This window comes from Notolepis coatsorum (genome assembly GCF_963971535.1).
Source record: "Notolepis coatsorum genome assembly, chromosome: 16".
NCBI lineage: Eukaryota > Metazoa > Chordata > Actinopteri > Aulopiformes > Paralepididae > Notolepis > Notolepis coatsorum.
This window is the reverse complement of record NC_140180.1, coordinates 2,382,081-2,404,284: the sequence shown is the minus strand read 5'-3', so window position 1 is coordinate 2,404,284 and position 22,204 is coordinate 2,382,081. Positions and strand designations below refer to the sequence as shown.

General features: G+C 42.1%; 1 protein-coding gene across 1 annotated transcript in view; it reads right to left on the bottom strand.

Moving 5' to 3' along the window:
- LOC311242407 (trafficking protein particle complex subunit 11-like) overlaps nt 1–7,827 on the bottom strand; it is a gene marked incomplete at its 3' end in the record, with an annotated part of 40,677 nt that extends 32,850 nt beyond the window's left edge. Inside the window, exons 1-3 of the mRNA XM_084331362.1 lie at nt 7,668–7,827; nt 3,909–4,120; nt 622–791 (exon numbers count right to left, since the gene is read on the bottom strand). Coding sequence (XP_084187488.1) covers nt 622–791; nt 3,909–4,112 — 374 coding nt within the window. The 5' untranslated portion in view covers nt 4,113–4,120; nt 7,668–7,827. The remainder of the gene's footprint in view (nt 1–621; nt 792–3,908; nt 4,121–7,667) is intronic.
- Nucleotides 7,828–22,204: the final 14,377 nt, after the last annotated feature.

The window sequence follows — 22,204 nt, the reverse complement described above, 5'->3', positions numbered from 1 at the left end:
CATAGCCGAGTACTGTACGTACAGTACGTGACCGAAAGTGAGGCACAGGGGCGGATGTGGACATTTTAAGTAAAGTAAAAAATAAATAAAAACAGCTTTTGCGCGACGGAGAAATGCAATTTCAATTGTGACGGAGAGAATAGGTCTGGTGGCCATATTATATACTGTATAGTGGGGATGTTCGATATTGGCTTTTTTACCGATACCGATATTGTCCAACTCTTAATTTCCGATACCGATATCAACGGATACCGATATATGCAGGGTTCCCCCCCCCCCCCCCCCCCCAAAAACGGAATAATTTCAGGTAATTAACATTACATATCTCTTGTTGTGGAATTATGCATACTTTTGACAATAAATAAAATCAGAATTTGTTCTTACTTGCTTACCTGGGTAAATAAAGGTTATAGAAATGTAAAAGAAAATACAAAAATTTAAATAAATTTTATTTATTTTTGAAAACCGATACCGATATTTTCCGATACCACATTTTAATGTCGATATCGGCTGATAATATCGGACATCCCTACTGTATAGCTAACTTGAATAAACAAGACTCTCTCACACGTACAGTTCCTACCTGACGATCTCTACTTTAGTAACACAAACCGTTCCTACCTGACGATCTCTACTTTCGTGGCGCACTCCGACTGCTTCTCTTTCCACTGAGGGTCGTCCCAGTCCAGCTCGTAGAACAGGACCACCAGGGCCGGGACCAGGTTCAGGTGCTTGTGCATCCAGCCCGTCTTCAGGATGCCCTTGGGGATGTACCACTCGTAGGAGGTACGCTGTCGAGACGCAACGCAACAACCATTACCATCCGTCTGAATACAAGCTGCATAGTCCTTCTATATACCTACTTATACAACGGCATGCAAATTTCTCGATTCTGATTGGCTGAAACAGTCATTTTACACGTCTTTATTGGCAACAATTCCACGCTGCTGGCCCAGGACCCGCCCACAACCGAACCACATCACATCACTCCGCCGGATCACAAGAAGGTGGACAATAATCTTTACAAATGGATATGTTGATAGCGACTAAACGACTAAATATCAAGCGATTCTGTCACAGCGAATGTCTTAGTCGTTTAAACAATGTTGGATGATGTAATTGATGGGTCTTGAATCATTCTGTAACAAAAGAAAAATCGCAGATTGATTGATTGATTCATTTTCAATTTTTTTTTCAATTTCTTTTTCCTTTCGACTGTCAGCGCTCGCTCTAGTCTCCACCCACCGCCACACCCCCCCCCCCCCCCCCCCCCACACACACACACACACACACACACACACACACACACACACACTCTGCCTGCAACGCGGGGGATAGTCAGAGAGCTGGGTGCTGCGCTGTTCTAAGTGAGCATGGCCTATTGAGTTGATTGATTGATTGATTGCTAATTTTATTACTGTACGCTTGGTTTCCAACTGATTAAGTTTAGGCCCTCTACAGTAGGTTTAAAAAAATAAATAAAAGAATAGGGCGAAGAAAACGTTTTTTTCCTATAGGGCAAAGAAGACTTTTTAATTTGTTTTACCTACTTTATATAGAAGCATCTAAGAATGAAGTTCTATGGAAAGTAGGTCTGCATTCCCTTAACAATTATGTGTATTGAGCCGTACTGTATTGTACCCATTCTGCATCTGGTAATAAAATTTTCAATCAATCATTCCAATAATACACAGTTGGATGTGTTAGTTGGTTGGATGCACTTCAAGCTGCTTCCACATGAGGCAACTTCTCTCAATCATTCCAATAATACACAGTTGGATGTGTTAGTTTGGTTGGATGCACTTCAAGCTGCTTCCACATGGAGGCAACTTGTCTTTTTTGTAGTTGTGGGAACTACTTTTTCTGGCGGATGGTTTTTTCAATAAATCTTCGATTAATGTGTGTTTATTGTATAGAAATAAGGTTGGATGAATCTGGCAGTTGTATAAAAGCTTTACACCACTTGCAGTCGTGATTTGTGAACAATAAACCATGCCTAGGGGGGTCTAACGACCACCCCTAGGCATGGTTTATTGTTCACAAACCACTCCTGCGCGTGATGTAATGCTTAATTACACACCTGCGTATAACCCATAACACTCTGTATGACAGCATGTACAATATATATATATCCACATCCGTCTGTACATATACCTGTATATAATCCCTTTTACATATCTGTAGATACTATAGTGTTTATTAGGGGGGTGTGACGATGCGACCTCACAGCGATTAATTTCGATTGCGATTATTCAGGCGACGATTCAATGCGTCGTGAAATCTCTTCATTTGACCACGATTCGATTCGATTCATTTTCTATCAGTTAATTCCCCAAAAAAATTTGAATACACAAATGTGGCTGGGGGAACTGATTCACTCAGCATGAATGGACTATAGGTCAATAAAAACAATACACATTAAAAATAAATAAATAAATGTATTTAGATTATAATCGATTCTAACATTTTCAAATCGATGCAGTTGAATCGTCACATTAGAATCGATGCTTTTCGATTAATCGATGCAACGTTACACCCCTAGTATTTATATATATCTGTACATATCCCTTACCTACGCTGCTGGCCAGTATGACTTACTACCACAGTGTTTTTATACCGATCACTGTACATATTAATACTACGACTCTGTACATACATCAGTTACTCATTAGTAGTAGTACTCGTTTATATATTTTATACCCAGTTTAATCACCTGTACAGTGTATATTACTATTGCACTTTACTGTCACATTTGCACCCTGGTTGGATGCCAACCTTATTTTTGTTGTACACAGTACTTGTGCTGCATGACGACAATACATTTTAATCTAATCTAATCTAATGAACGGTATTGTTAATGTGAATATAATGTTGATAAACTCTTGTTAATTTGTCTGCAGTTAGCAAGCCCACGTACATCTTTACACAGCTGTTAATAGCAGTGTTACTACAATACATTTATGAGAAATAGGGACAAACGTTGTAATCACATTGAGAGTGGGGAACAACGACCTATTTGCCGGTGCTAAGGATATAATAACAGGATAGTATAATACCCTCTGTGTCACTTCTTTTAATTGGAAATTTATTTAAATAAACTTTCTGTCCGTCCGTCTGTCTGTCTGTCTCCTCCCTGCTGTCTGTCTGTCACTTTATCTGTCTGTCTGTCTCTTTATCTGTCTGTCTGTCTCTTTATCTGTCTGTCTGTCACTTTATCTGTCTGTCTGTCTCTTTATCTGTCTGTCTGTCACTTTATCTGTCTGTCTGTCTCTTTATCTGTCTGTCTGTCTGTCTGTCTGTCTGTCTGTCTGTCTGTCTGTCACTTTATCTGTCTGTCTGTCTCTTTATCTGTCTGTCAGTCTGTCTGTCTGTCACTTTATCTGTCTGTCTGTCACTTTATCTGTCCATGTGTCTGTCTGTCTGTCTGTCTGTCTGTCTGTCTGTCTCTTTATCTGTCTGTCTGTCTGTCTCTTTGTCTGTCTGTCACTTTATCTGTCTGTCACTTTATCTGTCTGTCTGTCTGTCTCTTTATAATAATAATAATAAATCAAATGTATATAGCGCCTTTCATAGAACCCAAGGTCGCTTTACAATCAGGACAAAAATAGGGCAAGGAAAGTATCTATCTGTCTGTCAGTCTGCTTACTCATCTGTCTGTCTGTCACTTTATCTGTCTGTCTGTCTCTTTATCTGTCATTTTGTGTACATTATACCCGTTATGTCTTATTACTTATTACTTGTATTATTGCACAATCGCTGCGGGCATGACCACCCGCATTTCACTGTGTACCCTGTATGCCGTGACAAATACAACTCTTGACTTGACTTGACATCCTTCTTTCTGTCTGTCTCTTTATCCGTCTGTCTCTTTACCCGTCTGTCTGTCACGGTATCCGTGCGTCTCTCACCTTGGTGCGACACTTGGGGTACTCGTGGTCTCCAGCGAGGACTTTGAATGAGATGGGGACTCGGTCGGCGCGGCGGTTGGCACAGAAGGCGTCCCAGATGGCTCTGTGGACGGCGTTATAGACCACGTCCAGACCGGTCAGAGCCACGAAGGCCATGGGCCGACAGCACAGCTCCGGGGGAAGCTCCCACTGAGAGCCAGCCATGTTGAGCCCTGGAGGACCAAGATATCACATACATTACACTGAGAGGCAGCCATGTTGAGCCCTGGAGGACCAATATATCACATACATTACACTGAGAGGCAGCCATGTTGAGCCCTGGAGGACCAAGACATCACACACATTACACTGAGAGGCAGGCTGCCATGTTGAGCCCTGGAGGACCAAGACACGCATCACATTACACTGAGAGGCAGGCTGCCATGTTGAGCCCTGGAGGACCAAGACACGCATCACATTACACTGAGAGGCAGGCTGCCATGTTGAGCCCTGGAGGACCAAGACACGCATCACATTACACTGAGAGGCAGGCTGCCATGTTGAGCCCTGGAGGACCAAGACATCACACACATTACACTGAGAGGCAGGCTGCCATGTTGAGCCCTGGAGGACCAAGACACGCATCACATTACACTGAGAGGCAGGCTGCCATGTTGAGCCCTGGAGGACCAAGACATCACACACATTACACTGAGAGGCAGGCTGCCATGTTGAGCCCTGGAGGACCAAGACATCACATACATTACACTTTTACACTGAGAGGCAGGCAGCCATGTTGAGCCCTGGAGGACCAAGACATCACATACATTACACTTTTACACTGAGAGGCAGGCAGCCATGTTGAGCCCTGGAGGACCAAGACATCACATACATTACACTTTTACACTGAGAGGCAGCCATGTTGACACCTGGAGGACCAAGACATCACATACATTACACTTTTACACTGAGAGGCAGCCATGTTGACACCGGGAGGACCAAGACATCACATACATTACACTTTTACACTGAGAGGCAGCCATGTTGACACCTGGAGGACCAAGACATCACATACATTACACTTTTACATTTCACTTTTACATTTCACATAGGTCATATTTTCCTACTGGAGCTCCTGAAAAACCTAAACATACCCATTAGAGAGATAGCAAAAGCATTAGGTGAAATCAACTGTTAAAAAAAGAAAGAATGCACAGGTGAGCTCAGCAACACCAAAATACCTGGAAGACCACGGAAGAAAACTGTGGTGGATGACAGAAGAATTATTTCCCTGGTGAATAAAAATACCTTCACAACAGTTGGCCAGTTCAAGAACACAGTGATTCTTAATTCAGTAGCTCCTGAATAACATTTATATTTGTCATGTTTTTCTACAGTAGCTCCTGAATAACATTCATATTTGTCATGTTTTCCTACAGTAGGGCTCCGCTCTTTTCTACCCAAATCTGAACCTAAAATATTATTTCTGACATTTTAGTGGTAAGTTTGGATATGATATGGTTCTCGAGTCATATTTAAGAAGTGGAAATAATTTTTTTTAACTTCTGTAAACGATTTATACATGTTGACAGAAATAGCACCATGACAATTGTATTACAAGATAAAAACAATACAACAACAAACAAACAAAAAAACTCATCACATTGTAATTGGTACCGGAAACGAAATAGCCTCAATTTAAATGCCATTAATACCGTCACGGATAAGAACATTATTGTGATATGATATTGTGGTCATATAAAACGGTTAACCCTTTCACTGCGACAATACACAGAAGGTTAACCCTTTCACTGCCACACTACCAAACGGTTAACCCTTTCACTGCGACAATACACAGAAGGAAACCCCTTTCACTGCCACACGACAGCCGGTTAACCCTTTCACTGCTGCACTACCAAAACGGTTTTACCCTTTCACTGCGACAATACACACAACACAAGGTTAACCCTTTCACTGCCACACGACAGCCGGTTAACCCTTTCACTTCCACACTACAGCCGGTTAACCCTTTCACTGTGACACGACATAAGGTTAACCCTTTCACTGCCACACTACCTAAAGGTTAAAGCCCAACCTCCAGGTTAAACCCTACTGATCAATTATGGGTAGTTTACATCATTGCTATATAATTTCATTATTTATTTATTTCCATTTGACACCGGAAATGCCACTCTGAAAGAGTTAAAAAGGTCCACGCACGAATAACATGCACGCGTGAATCAAAAAAGCTTATCAAACGCCGATGTCACTACAGGTGCATATTAATGAGCCTAATCTAAAAGCTAGCACGGCCGTGACGTCACTTCAGGAAATGCCTTGCCCGTCCGGGTCATAGTACTAGTTCAATGGTGGCCCACTCGGTGCATCACAGTTAGCCTATATAGCTCCGCCGTCCCTGCTGCCTACAGTCGGGACCACTACACTGACGTTAGCCTATGGTTCTCTCCTCTTTGTGTGCCCCCGTCCTCGCGGGTGTCCTGCGGAGGAGCTTGTGGACGTGACAACAGCGGCGGCCGTTGTTAGCTCATAGCTATCGTGTTTGTACCACTAGCCTTTACGGGCTCGAGCACCCTACAGGCTGCCACCATTGTCGCCGTTGTCGCGTCCATGGGCCCCCCGGCAGGGTACCCGTGGGGACGGGGTGTACAGAGAGGAGAGAACCATTTTGGGTCGGCCGTTCATGCCGGCCAGCGAGCCGGATGTCGGGATATTTTGTTAGCACAATAGCTACCAAGCTAAGCTATGTTAGCTACTAACGTTATAAACACAATATGTGTACAACGACACAATGATTTACATTATTACAAATATGGTAACGTGGTAGTGGCTTTAGAGATGGGTGGCTATAATCACGGAGCAATAGTGTTAGGTGAAACAGATACATTTTCATTCGGCTAGTAGTAGCAAGCATATATCTATGGTAGCAAGGCTCTCTGCCTGCCACTAGCTGTGTGACTCAGCGCCCCCTGGTGAGCCCCCTGTTGTCCTGCACCTGTTGTGACGATCATTTCGATTACACACGCACGTTATGAACCATTGATTAAAATATCCACGTGCGTGGTGATTGTGTTGGGCAGACAAAATGTTTGATAAAAACGCTAAAACTGGGTCAATTTCAATACTTTTTTTCCATTCTTCATGAAAGTCACTGTTGGCCTAGTCCACATTGTTTATTGAACAAAAATACAACGTGAAGGTTGACCTTTAACCCTTTCACTGCGACAATACACAGAAGGAAAACCCTTTCACTGCCACACGACAGCCAGCCGGTTAACCCTTTCACTGCCACACGACAGTGGTTAACCCTTTCACTGCCACATGACAGCAGGTTAACCCTTTCACTGCCACACGACAGCAGGTTAACCCTTTCACTGCCACACGGCAGCAGGTTAACCTAGTAAAAGGGTGGCAGTGAAAGGGCTAAAGGAGGATCTGACACGGAAGCTGTCAAAGTCCAGGTCACAAGACCAGCCGGCTGAAGACCAGTGACAGCCAGCTGGCTACGTTAGTTAGCTCACTTAACAACAACAACGATCCGGGTGTGAATGGATCAAACGTTTTACAACAAAGTAAAGTCACAAAACGATCAGCTTAATGAACCCAAATACTAACTCTCTGTTTTCTCTTGTCTTTGTTTAACGTCGTGGCCACAGGAGGACTGGACGTTAGCGAACATCATCAACAAGATGACAACAACTAGCTGGATGTAGAGCAGCTAACGTTAGCTCGACTTAGCTTAGCAGTTAGCTGCTTACTTACCAACACAGTCAGCTGGCCGGTGGGTTTAAACCTCTACCTCAGTGGTTTAGACAAGGACACGATAATAATAATATCGTTTATAGCTTTATAGTCTCTATAGTCTCGTGTAGATGTTACAACGCCAACAGAGCCTCCTGGAGGAATGGAACCTGGGACCTCAAGTACAACAACAGTGTTGTCAAGTCAGCTTTAATGAGGAAGTCTCTACTTCCGGGCGAGACAGTGGGTTTATCAAAATAAAGGTTGTTCCCAGCGTTTCCATGTTAAAAAGTTGTCTGCATGAATGAACGAATGAATGACTGAATGAATGAGTGTATGGATGAATGAACGAGTGAGTGAGTGAATGAATGAATGAATGAATGAATGAATGAATGAATGAATGAATGAATGAATGAATGAAAACTTTATTTAACAGATTGCAGCAGAATGGGTACAATACAGTATGGCTCAATACACACAATTTTTTTTTTATCCACTTTTTCTCCCATTTTCTATATTTTCTCCCATCCCAATTTCGTATCATCCAATTCAACCCTCCCCTGTCACGGACGCTGATTCTTGCCTCCCACAAGCCGGCTGCAATGTGGACTAAGTCGTACATAGCACAAGTCCCCTCCGGTACTTGAGGTAACAGCAGTCGCATCTTTTCACCTGCGCAGCTCGATCTCTCAGTGGCGAGGAGTAACGCGTGGGAGGCTCACGCTGCCCCCGACACTTCCTGATTCTACTGCACAGGCGCACCAACCGACCTGTAGGAGTCGCTGTCCACAACGCCCGATCCCCACCCATCAGTTTCCCACCCCCTAATACGGCCAATGTGTATTAGTACGGACGACCAGCTAAACTGAAAGCAAATGTGGAGCGCTGGGCTCGAACCGACGAGCCCAGTGTCTCCAGCATTTCGTGGCAAGCGCCGTGCCCACTACGCCACGTAGCCGCCCTAATACACACAATTGTTAAGGGGATGCAGACCAGAGAAAGACTTTCGTCTTGTTTACATCAGGGTCCCCCAATTTTCAATTCATACTAGTGACATTTATGACATACACAACATACATGACATCATGACATTTATGACATAGGGACATACATGACATACAGGTATATAGTACTGTTACATTTGTGACATATATACGATATGCAAACATATAGTACTGTTACCCAGAGATCCTAACAGAAAATATATACATATGATGCATAACATGTTGTTGAAAAGTTTAAAAAAAACATAACATATGAATGGTGACACTTTGATATTTAACTCGATTAATCACATGATTGTCCATAGTTAACTCGTGATTAATCGCAATTTAATCGCATTTTCTTTATTTTTACCATAAACTGATATTTTTCAAGTTTTAATTAACGTACTCTTATCAACATGAGAGTCAACAAATGCTTGCTTTATGCAGCCATTTAACACAAAAGGATGACCCTCATGCATTGCAAATTTGCATCAATGCACTTGTCCTAATAAACTAACCTACACTGTAGCACTCAACACTTTGATGAACATTGTTACTCAGCTGATAGAGTTGTGCTCTTCCTGATGGCTTGTCGTACAGAACTTGTAAGTCGCTTTGGATAAAAGCGTCAGCTAAATGACTAAATGTAAATGTAAATGTAAAACAGAGTGATGCACAAAATAACTTAAAAGAAAATAATAATTTAAAACAATGAATAAAGTGCATGAAATAATAGGGGAAAGAAAACGTTAGGAACGTGTTACATTAACCCACACAAGAGCTGAGAACACCCCCCCCCCCTCTCTCTCTCTCACACACACTCTCCCAGCTCTCTTTCTCTCTTGCCCCTCCCTCATCTCTCTCACCCCCCTCTCTCTCTATCTCTCACACACACACACACACACACACACACACACACACACACACACACACACACACACACACACACACACACACACACACACACACACACACACACACACACACACTCTCCCAGCTCTCTTTCTCTCTTGCCCCTTCCTCATCTCTCTCACCCCCCTCTCTCTCTATCTCTCACACACACACACACACACACACACACACACACACACACACACACACACACACACACACACACACACACACACACACACACACTCTCCCAGCTCTCTTTCTCTCTTGCCCCTTCCTCATCTCTCTCACCCCCTCTCTCTCTATCTCTCACACACACACACACACACACACACACACACACACACACACACACACACACACACACACACACTCTCCCAGCTCTCTTTCTCTCTTGCCCCTCCCTCATCTCTCTCACCCCCCTCTCTCTCTATCTCTCACACACACACACACACACACACACACACACACACACACACACACACACACACACACACACACACACACACACACACACACACACACACACACACACACACACACACACACACACACACACACACACACACACACACACTCTCCCAGCTCTCTTTCTCTCTTGCCCCTTCCTCATCTCTCTCACCCCCCTCTCTCTCTATCTCTCACACACACACACACACACTCTCCCAGCTCTCTTTCTCTCTTGCCCCTTCCTCATCTCTCTCACCCCCCGTCTCTCTCTCTCACACACACACACACACACACTCTCCCAGCTCTCTTTCTCTCTTGCCCCTTCCTCATCTCTCTCACCCCCCGTCTCTCTCTCTCACACACACACACACACACACACACACATATTTTTTTATTTATTTTTTTTTAAGTTAATCGTGAGTTTAAAAAAATAGTGGCGTTAATAGAATCGGGCGATAACGCATTAATACCGCGTTAACTTTGACAGCCTTATATAATATATATACTAAACGGAAAGAAGGAAGGTCTCTTTCATTAGCACTGGAGGCCAAACCCAAAGCAGCGACTCTCCTTCATAGTGCAGCCTAGACCAATGTCCTGCTGCCATCAAGTGGTAAATGGCTGCTTTTTTATATAGCAGCTTTTATCCAAAGCGCTTTACAATTTGTTCCTCACATTTTTACCCGTTCACTCACACATTCACACACCGACGGCGGAGGCGACCATGCAAGGTGCCAACAACCTGCTCATCGGGAGCAATTAGGGGGTTAAGTGTCTTGCTCAAGGACACATCGACACGCTGGCCGGGAGGAGCGGGAATCGAACCAGGAACCTCCGGATTGCCAGACAACTGCTCTACCTCCTGAGACACTGTATGGCCTGATTAAAGTGGATTTAAAAGATACTTTGTTATAATATATAAATGATAATTGATGAAGTAAGGTCTCTTCTGGCAGTTGAAGCCAAAGCCGTGTCCGGTGACCATCTGTGTCCTTTATACTGTAGTGCAGCCGAGAATCACTTCCTGCTACATAGACGGTGGCCAGGTCTTCTTGTGGGCTAGCTATGGCTGTTTGACCTGGGCTCAGCTCGTTTAGCCTGAGTTGTCTATTTCTCCTTCCCCATCACCCATGTGTTTTTATGATAGCTTATGTATTACAGGCAGCCTATTTTTAACATTCCCCCTGTATGTGTCCCTCTGTTCCCCTTTTGTTAGTGTAGATTGGACTCCCCACTGCTCCCTATTAACCAGGATGGTTTAGGCGAGTCCTTCTGGCAATCGGCTGGCATCCCCCCCAGGTCGCCATCGGCGTTGCGCATTGCGCTCATCATCCACGATGTCTTCCTCTATTTGAGTAGACATGTTGTCCCCCCAGGTCGCCATCGGCGTTGCGCTCATCATCCACGATGTCTTCCTCTATTTGAGTAGACATGTTGTCCCCCCAGGTCGCCATCGGCGTTGCGCTCATCATCCACGATGTCTTCCTCTGTTTGAGTGTATTGTACCCATTCTGCAATCTGTTAATAAAATGTTCAATCAATCAATCAATCAATCAATCAATCAAGTCCTATAAACACTACCAAACTGACGTGCAGCATTTTCTGTGTTTATGTTACACTTCACTGGGGCCTCTGATGTTACAGTACAAATGTAACAGTACTATATACCTGTATGTCATGTACTATGTCCCTATGTCATGATGTCATGTATGTTGTGTATGTCATAAATGTCACTATGAATTGAAAATGGGGGACCCTCAGCCTGATGTAAACAAGACAAACGTCTTTCTCTGGTCTGCATCCCCTTAACAATTGTGTGTATTGACTGCCATACTGTATTGTACCCATTCTGCAATCTGTTAAATAAAGTTTTCATTCATTCATTCATTCATTCATTCATTCATTCATTCATTCATTCATTCATTCATTCATTCATGTCATCCAAAGGATCAACACAGAGTCCATGTCGGGTCAGGAGTAAGAAGTCAGTACTAGAGTTGAGTTGCTTCCCTCCCAGTTCTCACAACGTGTCACACATGGGGAAAGCATGTTACAACGTTATAGTCTTTACCGCGGCCAACACTAATGGTTGCCATTGACCGATGCTGTAAAAACCCACGGGGACTTTGCTTCGCTGAACTTTCTGGGTTATATTTAACCTGTGCAAACCCCTGGGGAATGGCAAACTGAAGGTCTGATTTCATTTCACAGATCCATCACCTTCCTCATTGGATGCTTGCAGCTGAACTCTTCAACTCAGAATAGGAATAAGGGACCGAAAGTGGTGTATTTAACATCTTGAACTTTTATAGCCATTCAAAACCAACACAGAGATTGAGTAGCGTCCTTTTTGCTCCGTGAGGGAGGAGGGATATTAATCACACCGTGGGGTTCTGACAATAATAAATAAAACATTAATAACTGGCAACTAAACAAATACTATACCTCTACCGGTATTTCTATAATTGTATAATAATACAATTACTTATTATAATAAGTAAATCTATGACTACACTTTTAAGACCAAGGCAATTTTTTTGTATTGTTTACAGTGAAGCATAATATAACAAAGAAATCCTTACAATGTACAAAGGGTGTGAAACTTCATCACTATAGCTTGGTGATTAGCAAAACAGTAACAAAATCACATGAACCCATAAACTATAATCAAAGCAGATCATTTACAAACACATTTGGTTATGAATTAAATGTTGCCGTCAAGTATTGAACATTAAAACCATCATGAATTATGTAAGTTACAATTCAATGAAAAAGTGACGTAGGTCATTCCGTTTTGTTTACAGTATTCAAGACCGAAACATGACAGAAATGGGCCCTCTGTGCTAGAAAAGCCAAAAACCTTACAGATCCAATATTATTCTATTTTAGCTGGATAAAATCTCAGCTGGAGGAATTAACTAGAATTAGAGCAAACAAAATGTTTTCCCCATTCTCTGTAAATTCACCAACCCCCCCCCCCCCCCCCCCCAAAAAAAAAGAAACCATTATTTTCCACAATCCCAAACAATCACTGGATTAACCTCACCATTATCATTACTCTCTATATATGTTTTTATTTCTGTCCTAATACGTTCAACAATTGTTTTGTTGTTCAATATTCCTGTGTTAAGCCTCCATAGTGTGTTCCTTGGCCTACTATCCAAGTGTAAAGTCATATAGACTGCAGAGTGGTCTGATATGTCAGTAGTTCCCAAAGTACAACCCCTTATCCTATGTCTATCACCTCTAAACATAAAAAGATAGTCAATTCTTGAATAAACAGAGTGAGGAACAGAATAGTGGGTGTAGTCTCTCTCAGACGGGTGGAGATCTCGCCATACATCAAACATTCCTAAGTCTGTGAGTGAAGCATTAATTATTTTTGTCTGTGGAGTCCTGTTCACCCTATGGCTTGTAGTGTCCAGCTCACGACTAAGAATAGTATTAAAATCTCCCCCACAGATCAGTATCCCCTCATCCTGGTTGGGAGTTTTTAGTTTGAAAATAATAATGACTTGATTCTGAATTTTCCAAGGGACCCAATTTTAATATCAGGGGACCCTGAATGGGATAGGGTTGGGAAAGGTGGACGCTGTCCTAATTTAACATGAGGAATGCTTGCATTAGTCTCTAGCTGAACTCTTATATAGTCTTAAATCTAATTTGGTGATCAGCGTCTTCATCTGTTTCATTAGACTGTAACCTAGTCTAGCTTCAGATTAAGAGAAGGACTTCCTTGTTCAGTTACTTATTTAGTTTATTGATTGAATAAGAAATACACTGGAAATCAACATTTAACAGGGAAATAAAAGCTATTGCCAACCACACAAAGAATGCTGCAAATAAAAAACAATAACACATTTCCTACATAAAAATGACTAAAGCTAAAATAAACAAATGGCCAGATGTTACACATGTTTAATAGGAAATGGCATGGACTGATTAAAGGCAACTTGTATAGCATGAACAGAGAAATAGGTCTCCCCATGGTTTTAGAAACAGCTCGTCTCCAGTTGTGTTTGCATACGGCTGTTATCTGCCCATCAAGGCCCAAAGCTGCCACCACATCTGGCCAGGCAGTGTCATATAGAACACCAGTGGATCCCGTCTCAAAATTCACTTCAAACCATTTTTTATTTTGCAGTTACTCATTGTTTAAGTACATTGTTGATTTGTGAGACTATTCACTGTGATTAGCTGGATGTGGTGACAGTGGATGAAATGATCCCTTAAAATGATCCCTTAAAATGATCCCTTAAAATATAGAGCAGGTTTCAATAAATCGAGTGTAGGCCTACATTTCTAATAAGTGACGCGTCTGGTACACTGTCACACGTCTGTGCCCTCAGAGTCCAATCTCCGTCGTTTTGGACTTGTCGCATCTGAAGTGGAAGCAGGATTTAACATCTTCAAATCATTCTCACATTCTTTTGGAAACACCTTGACGGTCTTGTTGCCCTGATCAGGATAGTGCGTTTTCAGTTCTGCGTGCAGTTCAGCGAGGGGTTTTGGCTGAATGCTCTTATTCTCTTCCTTCTTTTCTTCAACATTTTCAGCCCAGTGAGCCGTGGACACCCACCCCTGCTCTGTGTTGAGACAGCAGAAGGCCGTCCACATTAGGTTAGGGACCGAGACCTTATTAATATTTTTTTCCAGACCAGGCACTGCTCCTGTCACTACATAGGCCATGGGTTTGTCGGACTTGTCCTTGCAGTATACATTCATAAGCTCCATAACCGTATCTTCCATGTTAGCCCAGCTCCCCTGATTGAAACTGGGGTATTGGGGTACGATATTGGTCAGTTTGTAGGTTGATTGAACAGAGGGCTGATCGTGTGCGTGCTTCTTTGGGAACATGTGACCCTTACTGAACGTCGTTTGCTGTTTGTATAGTCTTCGAGTTGGGCTTGATAATCGTCACGAATCTGCAAGGTAATAATGACATTAACAGGTAAATAGTGTTTCGTATCGTGTAGTTTGACTTATGATGACATAAGATGGAACACAGTAATAAGTAATAATAATTACATGTATAATAAATGTCTTGTATACTAATTATTACAAGTTCTGCACATGTATACAAATATCTCTCCCCAAACTACTTTTTAATTTCATGACCAAAATTCAAATGAACAACACAAGCATAATGAAAGGTTACCTCATTTTCTGTTTTCCACAGGTTTGTTTTAGCGTTTGCACCATCATACTTGCCCGTGTAGGTGTAAGCAGAAAACACTGGGACCTTTGCTTTTTTGTCGTACAGTGTTGCAAATCGCTTCTCAGCGCCGTGCATCTGACAGAGTTTAACGTAGTTGGCGTCGTGCTTCGTTTCCTCATCGTCAAGGATGATTCCTGGGATGTCCGGAGGTGTGTGTTGTCAACAAAGAATTTGCTGCATAGCGGCTTGAACTGCCTCATAGAACCCGCCGCGAAGCAGGTGGGAGCGATGAGGCAGAGCAAGAAGAAGAACATCTGGAACGGCTGCTTCATCGTGGAGACTTGAAGCGGTGGTCTCAGTCTCAAACTTCACTTTCAGACTGGCTGTGTCTTGATAGATGTCTTGAAGATATGGCTGGTTTTCGTTGTGATTATAAAAAAAAGTGAATTACGTATGTAAATGCCTATATTCAGGGCCTTTCGTAAACTGGTTAGTTTAAAGGTGGCTATGGCCTGTGTGTTAAAACAGATCCTGTTCTCTCCTTATAAGAGAGAGAGAGAGACTGCTGCGAACCACAGGTCAATGCCAGCCTGCCCCACCCCAATCACCCGCGCCGTGGATATCTCAAGATAAATCACATCCAACAGTGTTAGGGACCAGTTAATCACTGTGAGCTTCTCAGGCTCCTTCCATCTCATTGCTATTAGCTTCTTCGCCGCTGTGACACCCGCTAGGACAAACCTTGAAACCTTGAAGTTTTGAAATTTTGAAATTTAAAATTTAAAAAGGTTGAACTCTATTTTCTTTTCTTTTTGTCTTTATAATTTATAAATTGTTATTCTGTATTATTATTGTTTTTGTTATTTTCCTGTGAAGTTCTGTGTATTGTGATTGTGGTTAATGTGTTGTCTTGTTTCATGTGATTAATAATAATAAAAAATTGATCAAAAAAAAGAGAGAGAGAGAGAGAGAGAGAGAGAGAGAGAGAGAGAGAGAGAGAGAGAGAGAGAGAGAGAGAGAGAGAGAGAGAGAGAGGCGGGGAACGACTTTTAACCCCTTATGCTGAGGGCACATTTTGCATAAAACGCCTGGCGATTGCATACCCAAAGTTATTTGCAATTTATCTCTTGAACCACTTATAGCAGATGCAGAGTCTGGTCTCTTTTGAAAGGAAACATTGTGAACTGTGTTTGAACAATTTGCATGTTCTTGGTATCTAGGGAGTAGGGACATCTATGGACCTCAGGGAATGTAGTCCCAGTGTGTCTATTGTGTCTGTTACTATGCTTGAGTAAATTGTAATGAACCAAAGGAGAATATAAATTATTATCCCCCCCCCCATCTTTAACACATTAGCCATTAGCCTGGTCCTTGTGGCTAACGTGCCACGTTTCCATAACATATTTTCACTGTGTCACTATGTTTGGAGAGCTATATCAATATTCTATATTATAGCTATGGAGACAATACTATAGTCATGTGACTTTCTTCCGTCGGACATGCAAAAAATAGATACTTTTTTCATGCATACGTTTGCACGTTATCCCGTGGTGAATATAAGTATAGTTTAGGAGTCATCCGGGATAATTCCTGAAAGGCTGAGTTATAGGTAGAGCCATATGAAATCTGTTTTATTATTTTCCAAATTCCATTTTATTTTTTCCCAAATTCAGTTTTTTTCCGTTTTAATATTTCAGAATTCTGTATTTAGCTTGTTGTCTCCTTATAAGAGAGAGAGAGAGAGAGAGAGAGAGAGAGAGAGAGAGACAGGTGGGGAGCGACTTTTAACCCCTTATGCTGAGGGCACACTTCCTGCCTTTCGCTGAGCAGGCGCCCAGACCTGACCTGTAGGCGTCGCTGTCCACAACGCCAGATTACCACCCACGACTTGCCCTCCCCCTAACCCAGCCAAACGAGTTAGTATGACGATCAGCCCAAGCCTCAAGCAATGCTGACTCCGGGAGTCGAGACTGCAGCCTCTTGCATTGGTGACGAGCGCAATCTCCGCTACGCCACCTGACCGCCCTTCCCCCCCCATCTTTAACAGTGATTAATAACATGCTAACATTGACCAGACGTGAAGAATTGCCACTGAGCTCATTCAGCACATTCTTGAGATCAAGTTTACAAAAAAACGTTTTTTTTTAGATACAGTACTGAATTTTAAATATGAATATAGAATATAGAATATCAGGCCTATAAATTAGTTTATTATGGCTCAGTCATACTAACATCTATGGATCGGGCCGAATCTCCTCTTTCCACTGGCAGAGTTAAATCTGGATTTAGTGCCACCAGGCGCCCGCTACAGGGCAGCAAAGACCGTGAAGGAAATCAGTTACTTTTCTTTTTTTTCTTTTTTTTCTTCTTATCTTTCTTTCTTTTTCCCGATTTTTCTCCCATCCCACTCTTCCTGGTTGTTGCGCACTCCCCCCTACTGTTGGCCCGAGAGACCGGAGACTGTCACATGTTTTCCTCCAACACATGTGCAGCCAGCCGGCAGCCAGCCTGGCCGCGCAGATTCTTACCGGGGAGAGTGTAACGTGTGGGAGGCCGCACTATCTCTCCCTAGATCCTACCCTTGCTGAGCAGGCGCCTCGACCGAACTGTAGGGGTCGCTGTCCACAACGCCCATGACCCACCCTTCAGCTTTCCCACCCCTAACACTGCCAATTGTATTAGTGTGAGCGGCCAGCCAAGCTGATAGCAACGCCGGGAGCTGGATTCGAACAGGCGAATCCAGCGTCTCCGCCGTTGGTGACGAACGCAATCTCCGCTACGCCACCTGACCGCCCCCAGTTACTTTTTTATAATGTCCATAGCTCCATTTGTCATCAGATTGAGAAGCGTTTTTATTTTTTTCTGAAGATAACAGTGTATAACGTTTTATATATAGTTATCCCCTTAAACTCTTAAGCATCAAGCAAAAACGGGGCCTTTTTGTTTTTGATGACTACATACCTTTTTTGCACAGCTTAGCATTATACTTATAGCACATACATGAGTCTGGTCTCTTTTGAAAGGTAACATTCTCACTTACCCATCATTGCACTCTGTGTATGCTAAAGTAAACTGGCCGTCCTTGACTGCTTCATTGGTACACCTTCATTTATAAAGCAATTATTGGTCAGCTCCCTTTTTACCTCGGCTCATATCTCACCATCACATCAAACCCATCTTACAGCTTACGATCCCAGGACTATTTATATGCCTCAGTACCCAGAACCTGCAGAGTTTGGGAAAAGGGCCTTCATGTTCTCTGCTCCCTCTGCCTGGAATGGACTTAAAAAAACACTCTGAAACTGCAGGCCCTCATTACCATATCTGATTTTAAAGTTCAAATTATGGGCATTTTAAAGAATGAGATGGGAGAATGTCGATGCTTTACTGCCTAATGTGGTGTTATATTTATATTCATTAACTTGACCTTTTCTCCCCAGCAACCTCACCTTCCCTCCTCTTGCTACCCTACCTTTTTACCCTACCCTCCAATCTCCCCCAATCCCATTCAATCTTGTTTGCTGCAGCTCGAATGTATCCCCTTGCCCCACTTTGCCTTTTATGTTTTTTTACTGATGTAGTTACTTGTTCTCAGAGCAGGACTGATGTAGTTACTGATGTAGTTACTTGTTCTCAGAGCAGGACTGATGTAGTTACTGGTGTAGTTACTCTCAGAGCAGGACTGATGTAGTTACTGATGTAGTTACTGATGTAGTTACTGATGTAGTTACTGATGTAGTTACTGATGTAGTTACTGATGTAGTTTTAAGCATTACATCACGCGCAGGAGTGGTTTGTGACCAATAAACCATGCCTAGGGGTGGTCGTTAGGCATGGTTTATTGGTCACAAATCACGACTGCAAGTGGTGTAAAGCTTTTATACAACTGCCAGATTCATCCAACCTTATTTCTATACAATAAACACACATTAATCGAAGATTTATTGAAAAAACCATCCGCCAGAAAAAGTAGTTCCCACAACTACAAAAAAGACAAGTTGCCTCCATGTGGAAGCAGCTTGAAGTGCATCCAACCAAACTAACACATCCAACTGTGTATTATTGGAATGATTGAGAGAAGTTGCCTCATGTGGAAGCAGCTTGAAGTGCATCCAACCAACTAACACATCCAACTGTGTATTATTGGAATGATTGATTGAAAGTTTTATTACCAGATGCAGAATGGGTACAATACAGTACGGCTCAATACACACAATTGTTAAGGGAATGCAGACCTACTTTCCATAGAACTTCATTCTTAGATGCTTCTATATAAAGTAGGTAAAACAAATTAAAAGGTTTTCTTTGCCCTATAGGAAAAAAAACGTTTTCTTCGCCCTATTTTTTTATTTATTTCTTTTAGCCTAAACTTAACCAGTTGGAAACCAGGGGTACAGTAATAAAATTAGCAATCAACCAATCAATCAATTCAATAGACCATGCTCACTTAAAACAGCGCTGCTTCTCTCTCAGTCTGACTCCCCCACTGTTGCAGACAGGAGTGTGTGTGTGTGTGCGTGTGCGTGCGTGTGTGTGTGTGTGTGTGTGTGTGTGTGTGTGTGTGTGTGTGTGTTTGTGGGTACGCCAGCGTCGGACAGTGTGAGAGTGAACGCTGCAGTCAGTGGGAAGGAAGTAGAAATTTAAATCAATCAATTAATCTATCAATCAATCCGCGATTTTTCTTTTGTTCTAGATTGACTCAAGACCCATCAATTACATCATCCAACATTGTTTAAAGGACTAACACATTCCCCTTGACAGAATCGCTTCATATTTAGTCGTTATGGGCTTATGGCGCTATCAACATTCTGGCGCTATCAACATTCTCCCGGAGTAAGCCGGCGGAGTGATTATGTGATTCGGTTGTGGGCGGGTCCTGAGCCCAGGACCGTGGATTGTTGCCAATAAAGACGTGTAAATGGCCAATCAGAATCGAGAAATTTGCATGCCGTTGTATAAACTGATGTAGTTACTGATGTAGTTACTCTCAGAGCAGGACTGATGTAGTTACTGATGTAGTTACTGATGTAGTTACTGATGTAGTTACTGATGTAGTTACTGATGTAGTTACTGATGTAGTTACTGATTCATTCATTCATTCATTCATTCATTCATTCATTCATTCATTCATTCATTCATTCATTCATTCATTCATGTCATCCAAAGGATCAACACAGAGTCCGTGTCGGGTCAGGAGTAAGAAGTCAGTACTAGAGTTGAGTTGCTTCCCTCCCAGTGCTCACAACGTGCCACACATGGGGAAAGCATGTTACAACTTTATAGTCTTTACCGCGGCCAACACTAATGGTTGCCATTGACCGATGCTGTAAAAACCCACGGGGACTTTGCTTCGCTGAACTTTCTGGGTTATATTTAACCTGTGCAAACCCCTGGGGAATGGCAAACTGAAGGTCTGATTTCATTTCACAGATCCATCACCTTCCTCATTGGATGCTTGCAGCTGAACTCTTCAACTCAGAATAGGAATAAGGGACCGAAAGTGGTGTATTTAACATCTTGAACTTTTATAGCCATTCAAAACCAACACAGAGATTGAGTAGCGTCCTTTTTGCTACGTGAGGGAGGAGGGATATTAATCACACCGTGGGGTTCTGACAATAATAAATAAAACATTAATAACTGGCAACTAAACAAATACTATACCTCTACCGGTATTTCTATAATTGTATAATAATACAATTACTTATTATAATAAGTAAATCTATGACTACACTTTTAAGACCAAGGCAATTTTTTTGTATTGTTTACAGTGAAGCATAATATAACAAAGAAATCCTTACAATGTACAAAGGGTGTGAAACTTCATCACTATAGCTTGGTGATTAGCAAAACAGTAACAAAATCACATGAACCCATAAACTATAATCAAAGCAGATCATTTACAAACACATTTGGTTATGAATTAAATGTTGCCGTCAAGTATTGAACATTAAAACCATCATGAATTATGTAAGTTACAATTCAATGAAAAAGTGACGTAGGTCATTCCGTTTTGTTTACAGTATTCAAGACCGAAACATGACAGAAATGGGCCCTCGGTGCTAGAAAAGCCAAAAACCTTACAGATCCAATATTATTCTATTTTAGCTGGATAAAATCTCAGCTGGAGGAATTAACTAGAATTAGAGCAAACAAAATGTTTTCCCCATTCTCTGTAAATTCACCAACCCCCCCCCCCCCCCCCCCCCAAAAAAAAGAAACCATTATTTTCCACAATCCCAAACAATCACTGGATTAACCTCACCATTATCATTATTCTCTATATATGTTTTTATTTCTGTCCTAATACGTTCAACAATTGTTTTGTTGTTCAATATTCCTGTGTTAAGCCTCCATAGTGTGTTCCTTGGCCTACTATCCAAGTGTAAAGTCATATAGACTGCAGAGTGGTCTGATATAGTTCCCAAAGTACAATCCCTTATCCTATGTCTATCACCTCTAAACATAAAAAGATAGTCAATTCTTGAATAAACAGAGTGAGGAACAGAATAGTGGGTGTAGTCTCTCTCAGACGGGTGGAGATCTCGCCATACATCAAACATTCCTAAGTCTGTGAGTGAAGCATTAATTATTTTTGTCTGTGGAGTCCTGTTCACCCTATGGCTTGTAGTGTCCAGCTCACGACTAAGAATAGTATTAAAATCTCCCCCACAGATCAGTATCCCCTCATCCTGGTTGGGAGTTTTTAGTTTGAAAATAATAATGACTTGATTCTGAATTTTCCAAGGGACCCAATTTTAATATCAGGGGACCCTGAATGGGATAGGGTTGGGAAAGGTGGACGCTGTCCTAATTTAACATGAGGAATGCTTGCATTAGTCTCTAGCTGAACTCTTATATAGTCTTAAATCTAATTTGGTGATCAGCGTCTTCATCTGTTTCATTAGACTGTAACCTAGTCTAGCTTCAGATTAAGAGAAGGACTTCCTTGTTCAGTTACTTATTTAGTTTATTGATTGAATAAGAAATACACTGGAAATCAACATTTAACAGGGAAATAAAAGCTATTGCCAACCACACAAAGAATGCTGCAAATAAAAAACAATAACACA